Consider the following 16,375-nt stretch of genomic DNA (forward strand, 5'->3'; position numbering starts at 1 on the left):
AATGGGGGCAGTAAGTGTATTTTCCTAAGACTCCACTTCCCTAAAAATAACAGTTCCCAGAGACTCTGAGACAGAATGTATACTATGCACAGATGTGCAACTTTCTCAGCATGTGCATTTGAGATGACTGATTGGAGAGGCTCAGAGGAATGCACAACCCCAACCAAAAGGGACGTTTTTTTTCAACAGTTTTATCAAGTTGGACGAACCAAAACAACTAGGATATTGTGGACAAAACATACTGGCACAATGTTGTCCAACTTGTAAGCATTTTATTGACTTTCTCTCTTTCTCTTTTTAAGCATTATTTTGCTGTTGTTGTAGGCAAGGCAGTGGTAATGAATCCATAAACAGTCCATAAAAATCCCAGAGCCCTGCCACATGCTCTCCTCCACACCTGGAGGTAATGGAGGGAAAAGAGGCGGCCAGGGGAGGAGGTGGGAGCAGGGGCAGGGGCACGGGGGATGGGTGGGTTAGTTGGCTTTTGCCCGGAGCTGTGCCCGTTTGCCAGTTACGGCCTGGAAACCGGTCTTGATGCTGGCCACGGAGCAGCGGGAGTGGCACGTCTCACACTGCAGGAAATACAGCCGAGTGTCCTTCTGCAAGATGGTGTCTGGAGAGCGGCACGTATGGCACGTCACATACTCCTCTGCAACACACACACACACACACACGCATTATTAAAAACAACACTAGGCAAAGTTTGGATAAGTATACTCAGTTGAGAGGAGCAGCCATTTTCTACTGCACAAAACTTGTATATAGCCAGAGACTTTCTAATGAGGAGACACAGCACTCAAAAAATACTCCATAGAAATGCAGGGGGCTAGTTTGTCACGCCAATATGGCCGTTATCTACACATATCCCACCCCTTCCTCGGCAAAACGTCGACATGTGAATATATTGAGCCAATCATTTGGTGTGTTGTGAAGACATCGTGCCAATCATGTGTTGTGATCTCGCCGCTGGAGCAAGATTGGTGTCGTGAAGCCTTGCGCACGCGCAGTTCGACCCAAAGACTGTGCCCGATGAGTGCCCATAAAACGTTGGTATATGGCCGCCGAGTGGAGGGACTTGCCTAAAAGGACTTTGATATAGCTTAGTGCCCATTGGTCTCTTAAGATTATTTATTATCTAACACTGGTAATTTTTCAAAAAAAGAACAAAACAAAACAACCATGGAAATACTGAATACCTATATAGAGTATTAGGTATCAATTTCTGAGAATGGAGTATATCTGCACAAGGTTGTACTTTCTCAAAGACAACACTATATTTCATAAGACAAAGCATACTGGCCATGGCCCTGTCAGACTATGAGCCAAACTTGGTCGTACACTGATAATACACACCTGATATGTAAATGTAAATGTGTCAATCACTGAAATCTCCCCCCCGTAACCCCAAAAGAACATGAGATTTATCACTGTCAACTTCAAATTCAATCCAATGAGGTCATATCCCCAGAGAAGGGAAAATTACAGAAAAAGACCGACTATTATGTTAATGATGCTCTCTGCAGTTGTTAGTTGACGAGGGGCTGGAAGGCATACGCTTGTATGACAGCAGGAAAGCCATTACAGCAGTGCTGCGGTCACCACTCACTCAAACTGTTGTCACTCGGGCAATGGAAAAAGGACACATCACAGTGCAACGTGCCCACTGCAGCCAAACACAGCAGGACTACTTCCACGACCAGTTTTACAATTACTGCTTATTATGTGCTACTACGATCACGTTGTGAAACTTTTAAATCATTTATATTGCTGAATGCCAAGACTTTATAACAAAAAAAATAAATAAATAAAAAGCACAGAATTTAAAGACTCTCCTTGATATTAAAGGGCTTAAAGCAAAGGATACTGTTAAAATCTTGGTGTCATAGTTGACAGTGATCTAAATTTAAACAGCCACATGAAAGCAATAACTAAATCAGCTTTTTACCACGTGACAATTCAACTCACGTTGCACGACGTTGGACTGGAGCAATGCAAGCTGAACTGTCACGTGACTGTTTTCCCAAGATGGCGCCCGCTTGTATACGTGAACGGTACCGTTTCTAATCTTTTTAATAAATTGTCTGTACGCTTACAAAGTTCTCAAAGCTTCGATTTACACTTTAAGGGTTAAAGGTGTAGGTTTTTGAACATTCTAAGTTCCGCAACAATTGAAGGTTCTAAAATTTTATGTTGAATTCAATGAACCCAGATATTCTTTAGAACGTTAATTTCCCAACATTCGTGACGGTACTCCTTTAAAAGGGCTTCCCAGAGAACAGCTGACCCGTGCTTCCGGAGCTGCAGCCTGGTTGGACATTCAAGAGCACCTGACCCCATGTAAACAGATGGCACGATTTTGTAATTGGAATAGTTTAATCTGAATGACAAAAAAAAAAAAAAAAGTCCATGTAAACGTGGGTAGTTTCGGTATTCCCTCAAAAACTGCTTGTCTGAGCAAGTGTTATTAATCTCATTAAGATTAAAAAATAAATCTAGTTGATATTGTTTTTAGTTTATATAGACACATTTACCTAGCTTGGATACCTCTTGGATACCTCTGACCTAGCTTGGATACCTCTGACCTGACTTTGCAGAGAGTCTGGCCTAGATCCATTGGCAAACTTTTATTTCCTGGTTGGTGGACGCTTGTCTGATGTTTGAAATCACTGGAGTTCAATCACTAACGTTTGGTAATGGCATACTGTATGTTAACCACGGGGGACACAACGACAAGCTTGCAACTTAAACGTATTCGCTCTCAGGAACGCCCTCTGTTCGGAGACAAGTTGACGAAGTAAACAAAGTGAACGAGAGCTATTCCAAACGGAGTACTGTAGGGAAATGTAAATGAGCGGAAGTACGTAGAACATTTACCTAGTGCTTTCTAGAAAAATCATTTGTGAAAAAGTAAGGTCACACTTACTTATATATCTTCTTAAGACATTCTCTATCTGTTTCTGTTGGAATCTGCCTTTGATGACAAGCTGATTATTTCCATCTATAGATCCACTGAAAGGAAACACAAACTCTAGTGAGCCAAAAACAACCACCTTAACACAATGAAACAACACTCAGCATTTTCACTCAAAAGAACAATAAGTAAGGGATAATGTATGAAACGCCGGTCATTATCAGATAATAAGTCCCGACAGGGCGAACAGGACCCCGACACATCCTGAAGGGACTTATTTTCCGATAATGACCAGCGTTCTATACATTATCCCGCTTATTACACGGCTACTTGCCTAAACAAAAAAATTAACTCCACATGATATGACTCTTTACATTTATTTGTTACAGTTTCATCATGGCTTTTGCTGAGAAACAAATAGTTTGCAATACAAGCTGAACTTGAATCAAACATTGTTTAATTCAAACACAACTGATTTGTCTGCTCCATTCCATTGCAAGAAGTGACTGGACTACTTGCGGAGTGATATGAAAAACGTGAATAAGAAGCACAAAACCCAAGCGCTCGGTTATACTTAGCAACGATCTGTTATCGAGAAATATCAGACCACCGAACGTTGGGAAGGCCCATTCAAGAGAATGGAACATTCTGAAGAGCCGTGTAATAAGAGAGAATGCTGACTATCATTGCTGAAGTTAATCAATGAGCTTCTCATACATTTCATTTGATTAGACAGAGATACCACATGTCTCTTTAAAAATCATCATTGTGTCTACATGACAGATGTTACTCTACTACTCTGGCATATTGCAAAGCTGTGCTTTCCAAAACCATTACAAATCACTGCACCAAGCTTCCAATGTAAAAAAGAAAAAAGAATTACCATGTTCCCAATTCAGCCAGTAGGAAGGCCAATAAATGTTTAGGCTGTCGATGCAATCTGGAATGAAAATTAAATTATGTTTATGATTCTTAGCAGACACTTTGTCCAAAGCAACTTCATGACATCAGTAAACATTAAAATTACATTAACAAGTCATAAAAGCCTACATAATAACAATAATACAAAACAAGATATAGATTCAATAAAATGTAAAAGAACAAACCGTAGACATACAGAAACCACAACTCATGTTAGATACATATCTATGGTGTTATAATATACTGCTCAAAAAAATTAAGGGAAGGGAAGTTTTCCACAATTGTTAAAACACATTTTTTGAAACCTTCCACCCATTTCTCCATTCTCAAATTACATTCACAGAATGTCTGACAGTTCTTGCAAAATAAAACACTCGCCTCAAAAGTTTTACTTGTGCTCAGAACCAAACAGTGTCAGAGTACCGATCCAGTGTATGATTGAAGTGTTCCCTTAATTTTTTTGAGCAGTATATGTATATTTTAGTTGGATATCAGGTAAACAGATCAGTATTTAGACACTTTTTTCAAGATTCCAAAACTATCACTAGAAAGAACATCAGTAGGTAAATCATTCCACCAACGAGGGATCATAGAACAAGTCTTGACCGTGACCTCTTAGTGTTTATGGAAGGCCGACACAAGGAGGTAGGCCAGCTATCCATGGATTGCAATATAAAAGGACCATGACCTGCACAAGTTGTGTAGCACACTGTTTTACAAGGTCTGATCCAGAGATTGCGATAGATTTTCTCATTGTCCTGTCATTTCGACAGACATGGTTGTAAAAATTCCATCATCTATTTTTGCTTGTCGTTTTCATTTTAATGTCAGTTTGGCGTGACATCATATCCCAAAAGATATTCATTAGTTTAAGACTGTAGCTTAGAGCTGCCACGGGAAAATGTCAAATGCTAACTGTTTTCAAAGTTTCCTAACAACACAATTTTTGTGTCGAATCGCAGTTGGTTATCTCATGGCTTGTCACATTTTGCGAGTCAGTCAGTGACCGAACATACGGCAGAGTTTTGATCAGAGGAGAGACAGTTATCTTATTTTTAAGACCAGCAGTTGTAACGTTACACCATCAGTCAAAAACTGCATGCTCACAATGTCATGAAAACAAATGTAATTTCACAGCCTGCAAGTTAGGTAATGTTAGTTGGTTAACTTTAATGGCTAAGTAACCAGTTGGCTGGCTAAAAGGTGCTGTTACAAGCCGTCCCGGTTTTAAGCATTCACATTTTTCTGTAATTGTTTCAAAAGTTCCAGTTACATAAATATTATCTTAAACCAACATGACTTTTACACTGAGGTTACATGCTCAGGAGAAATTTAGTAAGTAATCAATTGTGACACCCAAGTTACGTGCCATTTCAGCTGGGGTCAGTTTAAGATGGGCCAAACTTTATCTGTTGGGGAATAGCTGTATTATCTGGGAATACCAGTAGCTCAGGTTTGGAGAGAAAGTGTGAAATTATCACAACAACAATCCAATAACAAAAAACACAACTTAAGCCACATAACTCTGGCCACTTACAATTTGCAGATGTCTGTGAAATTAACGAAGGAGGTTTTCTTCGTGCCCACCCGGACTACCTGAGGCGGCTTCATGACAAACTTCCTCTTCTCCCCGGCAACCATGTCAGGATTTTTCTCACGCATGATGTTAAACACCCGGTTCAGGAGCTGAGGACAAATCAAGCATTACAAGTCAATGCACACTGGAATCATGTTCAGCAGCTGAGGACCAATCAGACATTACAAGTCAGTCATTAGCATCAGGTTGAGGAGTAGAACCCAAATCAGGCATTGTGAGTGAATCCACATCGGCATCAGGTTCCGGAGCCAAGTCAAGCCACACTGCTATCAGGATCTTCAGCAACCATAAAGTAAGACCAGCATACCACACCAGTCATCAAAGTGCATCAAAGCAACACCCTAAAACTCTTGTTAACAAGAAACTGATATTAATTGTGATATTATTATTTAGTCAACCGATATAGAGGAATGGAAAATAATAATTTGAAAAATTGAAAAAATGAGCTAAATTGGTCAACCAATTAAAAAAAAGCTAGATTAAATATTTAAAATAATAAGTTTGGGACAGCCCTACATTATATGCCATGCAAACGTATTCCATTTGGTTTGGATTATTCCAAACAGATCTGTAACATGAATGCGGCGTACCTCATCATATGTGTAGTCTCTCTCTGACCCGGCCCAATCTGGTCCCGTCTGTGTGCTGAACATGATGTCGTCGTTGTTTTTGTTCTCCTCATCTTCCTGGGCTGAGAACATAAGACGAAAGAAGATCAACAAGAACAATAGCAGGTTCATTATTGATTTTAGGGCTACAACTAACAATTACTTTCATAATCAATTGATCGGTCAATTGTTTTCTCAATTAACAGAGTAGTTGTTTGGTCTATAAAATCAGGGCTCTACACCAACATTTTTTTTCAGGAGCACTTGTGCGCCCAAGTTAAAAAATGTAGGAGCACAGACAAAAATTTGGGCGCACAGTCAGTTCTGTACTTAACTTACACATAATCTAACATTATACTGCAGCTAACAGTTAAACATGCCAGTGCACCAATTGCTAATATTAAGAATGACTGACAACATTTAGGCTACAGGAAACAGGATTTTAAAGATCAGTGCCTACTTTATTTTCAGTCTGTTCTATTCTCCTACATTTTGTTAATGTAAAATATTATAATACATTGCCATATTTGCATTTAGCCTGTATATCAAGTATCCTGCCAAATGTAGGCTAATTTATTTATTTGTGAATCCATCTATAGCTAATCCAAATGTGCCCAATTGCCCATGGTGACCTATCTGACTGCATACTGCCTAATACTACTAAAACAGTCAATTTTCTCTTCCACAAAACCCAACATGGGCTAATCAAGGATATATGTTTTATACTTTTAGTTTTTATTTTAATATATGCATTGATGGGGGCAGTAGGCAAACGTTAGGCCTACTTTCGTTTTGCACTTCAGCTTGTATTCGGTGTAAACAAACAAGCATGCGTGGAAGCCTGGAGTTGTCAGTAGCGTTCTACCTTTGAATAAAATGGGAGTATTACTGGAGGCTACTTTTGCCGCTACAGCTATATTTTGCATATTGCAGCCAATACGTCAACTGGGCTAAAAGGCATGTTAGGTTACCTTTCCTTCTCTCACTGCATTCTCAGAATATCATCCTGTTCCTCCTATATCCAATGAATTCGGTGGATAGAAGAACTAATTTCTTCAATCTTTGCATCTTGGCTGGCTAGTCTAACTTTCCGCTTTTTCTGCGCGCTCTTGGATTTGATAGAAGCGACTACTAGCGAGTCACAACGCGAAACTGCTAATGTTGATGGGAGGTGTAGAACCATAGAATAGTTGATTCTATGGTTTGCACCAGTAATGTTTCTCGATGTTGTGGTGCATTTTGTAGACAAACATTGACATGGTTAGAAGTCATTCGCACCAGTGCGCCTAAATATTTTTTTGCACTCGCACGGCATCATTTTTACTCGCATGTGCGAGTGAAATGGGCGCACTGTAGAGCCCTGATAAAATGTTTAAAAAATGTCAAAATGTTAAGCAGTGTTTCCTAAAGCCTAAGATTACTTTGTTAAATGTCTTATTATGTTTACATGGCAAAGATATTCAGTTCACAGTCATAAAGGATTAAGTGAAGCAGAAAATATTTGAAACTTTATTTCTTAGAAATGAAGTAATGGTTTACTCAAAAGCATTAATTGATTGTTTACTCAAAAGCAAAATATTTGCCAAATCATTCAATATTTGACAATTAATCGATTCATTATTGCAGCAAGATATGTCCTGTTTGATTAATGGAAAAGAGTGTGAGGGTTTTATTAGTTGAATGCCTGAAGCCACATTCAGACATACAGCGACTGACTCAACGCCCATCGCTTGTCACCTCAACATTATTTAAAATTAAAGCTTAAGCTGTCCATCAACATTTCACGTCCCTAATGGCTCATTCACACGTTACCTGTTGATTTTTATGTTAAAAGGTTAGAGCATCTGCACTGCCTCTGAGACACACAGCTCAAGACATGCGGACACAGAGTCCCCTAGCTTGCTTCTCACGCACAAAGCAAGCATGTCCTGTTACTATGACCGATAGTAACAGATCCTCAGTAGCCCCGCATTGGTTCCTGGTGTGAATACACACATGCGCCACAGCAATGATTGAACGCACACAGACTTAGTGTTGGAATTGTCCGTAACTAGCCTGGCTAGCGCCACCACTTCTCAATGAGACATGGTCTGGGAACCAAACGTTCATTTTCTCGTATTTGAAAAAAATGCCCAGATCCGTTTATTGGGTGCCACGGATGTCTATCAAATGCGTCTGTGCATAGCTCATCATCGTCTTGCTTTCCCCCCTGTTCTGTGATTGGTTCCCTATCTCAGGCGAAAATTTGCTCCATGGTCTCCAGGCTGCCTTAGCAGCGTGAATCAAATCGCGCGCAAGGCAGCATGGGAACAACCAGGCTAGTCCGTAACAGTTATTTCGCCTATAATCGTTACAAGACACTGAATGTCATTACGATTACATGCTCTCGTCATTACATTGCTACAACGCTCTTCCTGACCGAATGCGGCTAAAGAGAGGGCATGGAGATGAGGTCGTAGCTTCACTCACCATTCTCTTTGTCAATGTCGTCCAGAAATTCCACCTTCCGTGACTTTTTCTTCTTTCCCAGCAGCAACAGGTCATCATCATCTAGCACCTCTGAAGGCTCTTCCTCAATCTTCAGCTCCTGTCAGTGCACACGCACGCACACCAGTTAAAAAAAGACCACTCGAAAGGACAGTGCCATCAAAAGTGTAATGAACCACCAGACAAGATGCACAGGCACTGACTGACTCCCAGCAATCATATGAAACTTATCAACTACAGTTCAAGAATCAACCATAAGGTCCTTTTCAAACATTTACAGGGTGAAGTTGGTCTGCAGGGCTCAGTATTGAAATGGCTCTCTTACTAATTAAGTGAGAGAATTTTTTCTGTCAGAACAGGAAATTGTTCTTTGTCCTCTGCATTCACTATATATGACATTCCCCAAGGTTCAATTTTAGGCCCCATTTACTTTCGAATGTATTTTGAGTCTTGGTGCTTAAAGCCCGGTCTTTATCACCTGTAGGCTCGAATATAGCCCTGGCTCAGCACTGGCTCAGGCCATCCTTAAAAATATTTTTGTTTGCAGTAACAGCCAAAAAAAATTAAAAATGGGTCGGTAGGTAGGTCAATATTTCTTTTTTTCAAAGATTCAAAGTAAAAAAAAAAAAGTACAATTTTGGTCATGGTGATTACGTAGGAATGAATTTACACAAATGTGCATATCGTGACGTAACTGACTGGGTCTTCAACCCGTGCCTTCAGGCGCACCATTGCAAACCTCATTCTGATGCAGGTTATATAGACCAGCCTTTCTCAAATTTCTTTGACCTGAGGCCCGGTCATGGCAGACTTTTGGGTCATAGGGCTCATCTACATGTACCCAGAAAAAAGGCTACAATAGCTCTTGGCCACGTTATATTGAAATTTGACTATACAATACTCAATGCTATACAGTGTATTATACAGTCTCTGCTCTGTTTCTAAGGAAGTTCCAAAAAACAACGTCGTTCTATTAAGTTTCGTTAAATAAATAAATAGCCTTCCAACAGGTTGAAGCGGAGCTTTGATACCAACGTTATCGATTAGTTTCAGTTTCTCTCACGCAGACGCGCACTGAATGAATGCTCATACCACCACTTAATTGTAGGGCTCCATGTTTAATGACATCGATAGCAGAAACGTTTGTTTTCTTTTTTCGTCGATCCGTGGTTTCTTGATCAACTGCGCAGCAAATTATCAGATGAAGCACCGGGCCTAATTTCACTCCACGACTCCGCGGACCAGCAGTCTCCATGTTGCGGACCCATATTTTGAGAAATGCTGAATAGACCACAACCAATTTCAATACTCCGACACGGTCACCGTTAGACTAGGGGGAGGAGGGATGAGAAAAGATCTGGCCACAGTTCTTCCAGAACTTCGTGTCAAGTAAAAGCGTTATCAGTTTGTGTGAATGAAACGAAGCGTAGGCCATAGTGTGACATGCGTAAAACCAATGGTGTAGAGATGACGCCACAGGTTTTTTTTTAAGTGAGCCACGTTTGCATGTAGGCAATTTATATTCACAATACTTGGGCCTACTAAAAGAAATATTATTTTATTGCATTTGTATTGGTTGTTTAGAGTAAAAAAAAAAACAATCGGTCGGTATTAACGCAAGTTTACAACCGGCAAGTCGGTCGGACTAAAAGGGGGAAAAAAAATAAATATTTGGGTCGGTTCTAAATTGACAGGGTCGGTCGGGTTACGGCAAACGAAAATATTTTTAAGGATGGCCTCAGGATCCATGCCTTCATTACATCAAGACTGGACAGGGCTGGGTAGAGTACTGAAAAGCTATACTCAACGAAAAATGCAATTACTCCCTTCAAAAATTACTTGAGTAAAAGTAAATATTTCGATCCGGAGAAATCTACTCAAGTAAAACTAAAAAAGTACTTTGTTAATAAATTACTCAAGTAAAAAGTTACTTTTAGTTTTTACTAGGGGTGGGAGACCATACCGACAATGTACCCTAAAAACAATTGCTACTTTTTTACTCATGTGCGTTACTTGTAGCGTGTTTCTACCCACCCCTGCGCCTGGATTACTGTAACTCCCTATAGGGTTGACACAGTCCACTTCATTCCACAAAATTGCATCTTATTCTGAATGCAGCAAACAGACTTTTAACTGGAACAAAGATATGTGAGCATATTACTCCTGTTGTCGCTAAATTACATTGGTTACCTGTGAAATACAGAATTGATTTAAAATGTTAACCATTTGTTTTTAAAGCTCTAAATGGTTTAGCTCCTGAATATATTATTGATTTGTTAAGTCCATATTCTGCTCCCAGGTCACTTATCGTGACGCCACTTATTACCACCACTTTTGTTCGAAAAATCTAACAATAATGTTTTTTCATACTTAAAAATAACATTTGATAAATGAACCTTACATTTTTCAGAAGCCATAGGTGTGTAGATTTGAACCAAATCTGGTTTGGTTCTTACCGGGGCTTTTACTGCCTGAAATAGTCAATTTTGTTTACGCCGCTCGGAGGTTAGTGCTGGCCTGGTGGGTCGCCTATTTACACCATTTCAATGGCACATGAACGGTTAGACTAAGAATTCTCGTCATGAAATAAAAATTCCACTAGAGCTCCAAGCGGATTTGTACACGCAGCCTTACAACACTGTTTACAGCTCTTCGAGTTACGGTAAATTGTCATTTTTGTACATAGCTAATTTAGACACACCTATGGTGTGGGTGCTTGCGTTTCTTTAGGAATCCGCCGTCTTGGTTTGTATAGAAATGGATATTAAGTGACCCATACACGCAAGACGGCGGAAATACGGGACCGGCGGTAATAGGGAGAGTTCCGATAGGTCATCCACCCAAAAACTACTGTCACCCTCCATATTAAATTCTACTCCACCAGACAGTTTTAAGTTTAATTTAAAAATGGATATTTTTTATATTGCTTTTAGCTCATTTCAGTTTACTAAATTGTTTAATTTGCATTTTTATTTTCTCAACTTTATCCATATTTGATCTGTCTTTAATGTTGATTCTCGTACTTGTATTTCTTTTACTCTTTTTTAATCTGATAATTAACTAATGACTTTTTAACCTGTTTTAGGGCCGATAACGATAACCGATATTTATTGTTTTTTTGTGGCCGATACCGATACGATAACCGATAATATTACTCTTGAAAAAAAAATGTGAAAAGTGATTTGGGGAAAGCATTTAATAAGCATAATTTTATTGCAGTAATTTTACCTACCACCAAATGATGGACAGAACTCATAATAGTCCTCAATAATACGGCAGTCAACATCATAAGAGTAGCCTAGCCCTACAGTATGTGTGGCTCCTTTAAGTGAACCTGACGTCAGTGAATTGCGAGTGAGTGGCTAGAGAGTTTGAATCGTTTTCATCTAGGACTAAACGCTCATAACCGGCTCAGCTTGGAATAAGCTACAGTATAGCGACCAAATCAGTGTTTGTGAGGGAAACTTAGGTTTAGTTTCAACTGCGGGTAACTGAATAAAGCTGCAACTCCAGACTGTATCTTATGTCCGTCTACTCTGTTGCGCACAACCTGCTGCAGCAGAAATGAAAGGAGTAGCCCCGAAGGTTTTAATAACTTATTATGATGACCTGTCTGGAACTGAAGCACAAATGGTTAGCATATTTCTAGGTAATAATACAAAACCCAAGCTAAAGTAATGCAAATATAATACTAAAACACAACTTAGAACTAGGCCTACTTATTTACTCGTCCCACTAACGAGTTTGTTTATTTGTTTCCCCGACCAGCGTGGTAAAGTGCAAACACACCAGCACAAGACGGCTCTAGATAGGGCTGAGCTCCGCTCTGTTAAGGTTAAATGGCGGATCATTCACGAGAGGATTTTGAGATGCACAGATTCCCAAATAAACGCATATCCACAGATTTTGTTAGAGTGGTGAAATACATTCACACCGCTGACATTATATTGAGGAAAAAGTATAGCCAACCAAGCTCAAGTAGCTCAGTGTAGCCAGACGGACCTTATGTAGGCCTAAATTAGGACTTTAAAAAAATATCGGCGCAAATTATCGGCCAGAATTCGGTTATCGGACAGATAATAATCGGCCACCGATATATCGTGCATCCCTAATTGTCGAGTATTTAAATTACTTATGGGGAAATAACACTCAGGCATTGAAACCTCATACATTCACTAAATCCAGGAGATGTATGCGAGAGAAGCCCCTGGCTGCTGCAGAGCAAGTGTCACATGATCGCTAGTGGGTCCACGTTGTCACAGGCACGCCTAATGTTTATTTTGTGCAGCTAGACTAGGCTACTTGGGATTTTGTGCGGCTACTTCTGTTCAAGTAGCATTAATGAGACAGTCACGTTTTTTCCTACATGGTATTATATGGAGAGAAAACATTAGCCTTTGAGTATTTTAATAGTCAGTTGTAAGCAAAGAACTCTTCTCATGTAAGCCTTTTGTAAATGGACTGAAATTCGCTCTAAATATATACGTTTATCGATTATGCTTATGGCTAATGTATTCTCATATACATTAGCCATAAGCTAACGCATTAGTTTCTATTCTGTAACTTGGAATGCTAGCCTACATGATTGCTCTTAAACAAAACATCGAAGGAAATAACTGAGATGCACTCTGTTGGTCTGCTTCATTTGACAGTGAATCCTAAGTAAAGTTTTTTGAAAGGAACTTCAGCTTCAGACTTTCTCATGTCATTGCCACACACTCAAGTGGGGGCAGAATTGGAATGTGTCAGAGTGACAATGCATTGGTTGATTTGGTTAAAAAGTCACAGGTTAGGTTATTGGTTATTATTGTATTGATGTTATTCATAAATAATGAGCTGTAAAGTAACTCAGACTTTTACAAAAAATGTTTTAAAGGATATCGACTAATTATCGTTATCGTCAAAATCACAAAAAATAGAGATATTATTTTTTGTCCATATCGCCCACCCCTACTCAACACCTGTTGTTTTAAATGTGCCAGCCTATATAAATACATGACCCTGAATACCTCAAGCCCTTGATTCTTTGCTTTTCATTGCCTACATGACATCACTGGTTTTCCCCATGAAGAACTCATGCTAACTGATGCAACCATTAACTGTGAACTGTACATTTGAGAGAATTTGAACCTGACTGGTGCCTTTACCCGATCACTGCTACATAGCTCTGAAAGACTACCTAGGAATTGGCATAAATTAAAATAAAATTTCAAAATAAGTCAATCAAACAGTAAGCTCCTCAGACATTCCAGTGCAAGACTTATGAGGTTCCAGAATATTCCAAAATGATTACCTTCATTCCCTCCTCCACCTCATTGTCAAATATCTTGTCTTTCTTGGGTTTCTTTTTCTTCTTCTTCTGGTTGAAGAAATTGAGGTCATCTAGGTCATCGGACATGTCTTTAATAAAAAGAGAAGACAGTTTCTGAAGTTGGTCAAGAGGAATTCCAGAAAACAGAAAGTTGTTAAATAGTCACATATATTCTTTTCATCCCCCCACATCTTCAGCTCACCTTTCTTCCTCCCCTCATCCTCATCTAGGTCCAGGTCTTTCTCATCACCACCATCTCCCTCGGTGGCATTGGTCTCAGGCTGGAGCTCATCAGTTGCCCCATCTCCCCCCTCTTCATCCAGCATGAAGGGCTGCTTCTTCTTCTTTTTCTTCTTCTTACTCATTGTTGGATCAAATATCATCTGTGCATCACAAAGCATACATGTACTGCCAGCCAATGCTATTGCGAGTGTTAAAAACAGCTCTATTGGTAGAAATGAGGTCTATGGTGAAGAAGACACTAAGTTGGTCTACTTTAAATCACTAACCCTTAAGGAAAGATTATTTAACTGCTTAAACTAGAGACTAATTATGGCTCAGTATAACAGTTACTTGACTTGAGTAGGCTACTAGTCGAAATGCTTACTGTAACTCCTGTATGGAGTAACCAACAAGTAACCCAACACTCAAAAACTGAACGTGAACAACTAGTCAGACCAATATTCTCAATATTCTGGTAACGACAAATACTGCTAACCCTTGCTTTGAATATCAATCATTTGCTGATCCACTGGCTGAGCTAAAGCAAGGGCTAGTGTCCGCTAATGTAATTTAACGTTAATTTAGCAATTAGCTGGCTAGCAGGCTGATGTAAGATAGCAAGCAACACGGTAACCACACTAACTTTCTGTGTGGCATTCACTCTCTGCAATATTTGGCTATTTGTAGTCAGACAAAAGACAGTGTTGGAGAACAACATGTATGCGTGAAGGCGTTGACTATGGCACTAAATGTAATGACAATGCACTGTAACGTTAGCTAGCGCTCACAGCAAGCTAACTTTAGCCTTATTCATCGTACTCGATAGCTGCTCACGTGTGAACCAGTGTAACGTTAGTGGCTACTAGGCCTTACAATTGTTTCAATTCCAATTACTATCACAATATTTTCATTCAAACCAAAAAGAAACATACCTCGTCGTCCGACATCTTTATACGCTTTGGTGTAACACTCTAATCCAGGAATTGTGTAATATTTAGGTTGACAGATGCCTCGTTCTAGCTTCCTACTATCCTTGCGAGTTTGGTTTCCCTAGATGCTACCCGGCAATTCTTTAACGCATGCGTAGAAATCTTCCCGTCTCTGGTGTGGTCCAGTCCCACGTGAACCAAAGAGGAGGAGGACCCATAAGACCCATGTGACTGGATTAATAATTGGGGGCCAAGCAGCGAAGCTGCGAAGCCCCATTGTGTTTCTATGTTTTCTTATTATTGGGGGCCAAGCAGCGAAGCTGCGAAGCCCCATTGTGTTTCTATGATTTCTTATTATTATTATTATTTAACATCTTTCTTCCGCCATGGGAGTCTATGGCAGCCCATAGAACCGTCTGGTAAAAAGTTGTGAAATTTGGCACACCGATTGGGGACAGTCCCATGATTAATTTCACCAAGTTTCATGTCGGCTCCTCGAGGGCTCTAGCGCCACCAACAGGCCAAAGTTGGACGTGCGTTCACGCACGTAACTTTTGACCTGTTGATCCGATTTTGAAAAATGAGGTACCGTTGGAATCCTTGGACCAAGCCGAGTTCAACGCACCCTATGACGTCATTTTCCGCCATGATGGATTTTCCGCCATATTGGATTTTAGTGAAAGTGAAACTAAAACTTCACAGGTCACAAATTTTATCCGATCGTCACCAAACTTGACACACATGCTCTTCAGACCAAGCCGCACAAAAGTTATCACTTTTCGTCTTCGGAACTCAAACCGTTTGACCGTAACAGCCAATCGAAATATGCGGCGAAGCCGCCAAACAGGAAGTGAGCTCATATCTCAGCAACCCATTCATCTATCATAACCAAACTTAGTACATGGACTCAGGACCCAATCAGGGGGACGCTCAAGAAATCTGGTGACCTTTGACCTCTAGGGGGCGCTGTAATTAAGAAACATGCCTTTTGGCCTGTAGCAGCAGTTGTGCTTAGAATTAAAACCCACTAGTGGTGTCTGGTACTACTGTTGAAGGTCCTTAGGCCAACCCAAGCCAACTTGTGATGTCATCGTAATTGATTCGGCCGCCATATTGGATTAAATCAAAAACACAAAAAAGTTTTGGCAGGTCACAAATTTTATCTGTTCCTCACCAAAATTGGCAGAGACCATCTTCAGACCATGCCTGATGAGTGCATTGCTTTCTGGAACAATTGACAGAAGCTTTGGCCTGTACCAGCCAATCAAAATTTGCGGCGAAGCCGCCAAACAGGAAGTGATTTCATATCTCAGGAACGCTTTCATGTATCAAAACCAAACTTAGTACATGTAACTCAGACCACATCGGGAGGACGCTCAGGAAATTTGG

The 16,375-nt window shown here is 40.0% G+C and overlaps 1 protein-coding gene across 2 annotated transcripts; it reads right to left on the reverse strand.

Moving 5' to 3' along the window:
- Nucleotides 1-255: 255 nt before the first annotated feature.
- Nucleotides 256-15,151, reverse strand: LOC121707615 (eukaryotic translation initiation factor 2 subunit 2-like). Of its 2 annotated transcripts, XM_042090308.1 has the most exons (9): nucleotides 14,990-15,151; nucleotides 14,038-14,218; nucleotides 13,818-13,924; nucleotides 8,507-8,624; nucleotides 6,020-6,120; nucleotides 5,370-5,518; nucleotides 3,795-3,851; nucleotides 2,924-3,009; nucleotides 256-649 (listed from the first exon to the last, which is right to left on the reverse strand). In XM_042090308.1, the coding sequence occupies exons 1-9, from the start codon at nucleotides 15,002-15,004 to the stop codon at nucleotides 474-476; spliced, it is 990 nt and encodes a 329-aa protein (XP_041946242.1). In that variant the 5' UTR covers nucleotides 15,005-15,151; the 3' UTR covers nucleotides 256-473. The 2 variants fall into 2 exon arrangements, with proteins under 2 accessions (XP_041946242.1, XP_041946241.1); XM_042090307.1 differs by lacking the exon at nucleotides 14,990-15,151 and having other exon boundaries at nucleotides 14,038-14,236.
- Between the last annotated feature and the right edge of the window lie 1,224 nt (nucleotides 15,152-16,375).

The sequence above is a fragment of the Alosa sapidissima genome, chromosome 4 (assembly GCF_018492685.1).
Source record: "Alosa sapidissima isolate fAloSap1 chromosome 4, fAloSap1.pri, whole genome shotgun sequence".
NCBI classification, from domain to species: Eukaryota; Metazoa; Chordata; class Actinopteri; order Clupeiformes; family Clupeidae; genus Alosa; species Alosa sapidissima.

What these genes read in the sequence shown, in the direction of transcription:
- LOC121707615 (XM_042090307.1), bottom strand. Translation starts at nt 14,236, where the DNA reads ATGCTTTGTGATGCACAGATGATATTTGATCCAACAATGAGTAAGAAG. An exon ending in GGATGAGGGGAGGAAGAAAG is followed by an intron (nt 13,925 to 14,037) that starts GTGAGCTGAAGA and finishes TTTTTATTAAAG; the next exon opens with ACATGTCCGATGACCTAGAT. An exon ending in GAGACTACACATATGATGAG is followed by an intron (nt 5,519 to 6,019) that starts GTACGCCGCATT and finishes ATTTGTCCTCAG; the next exon opens with CTCCTGAACCGGGTGTTTAA.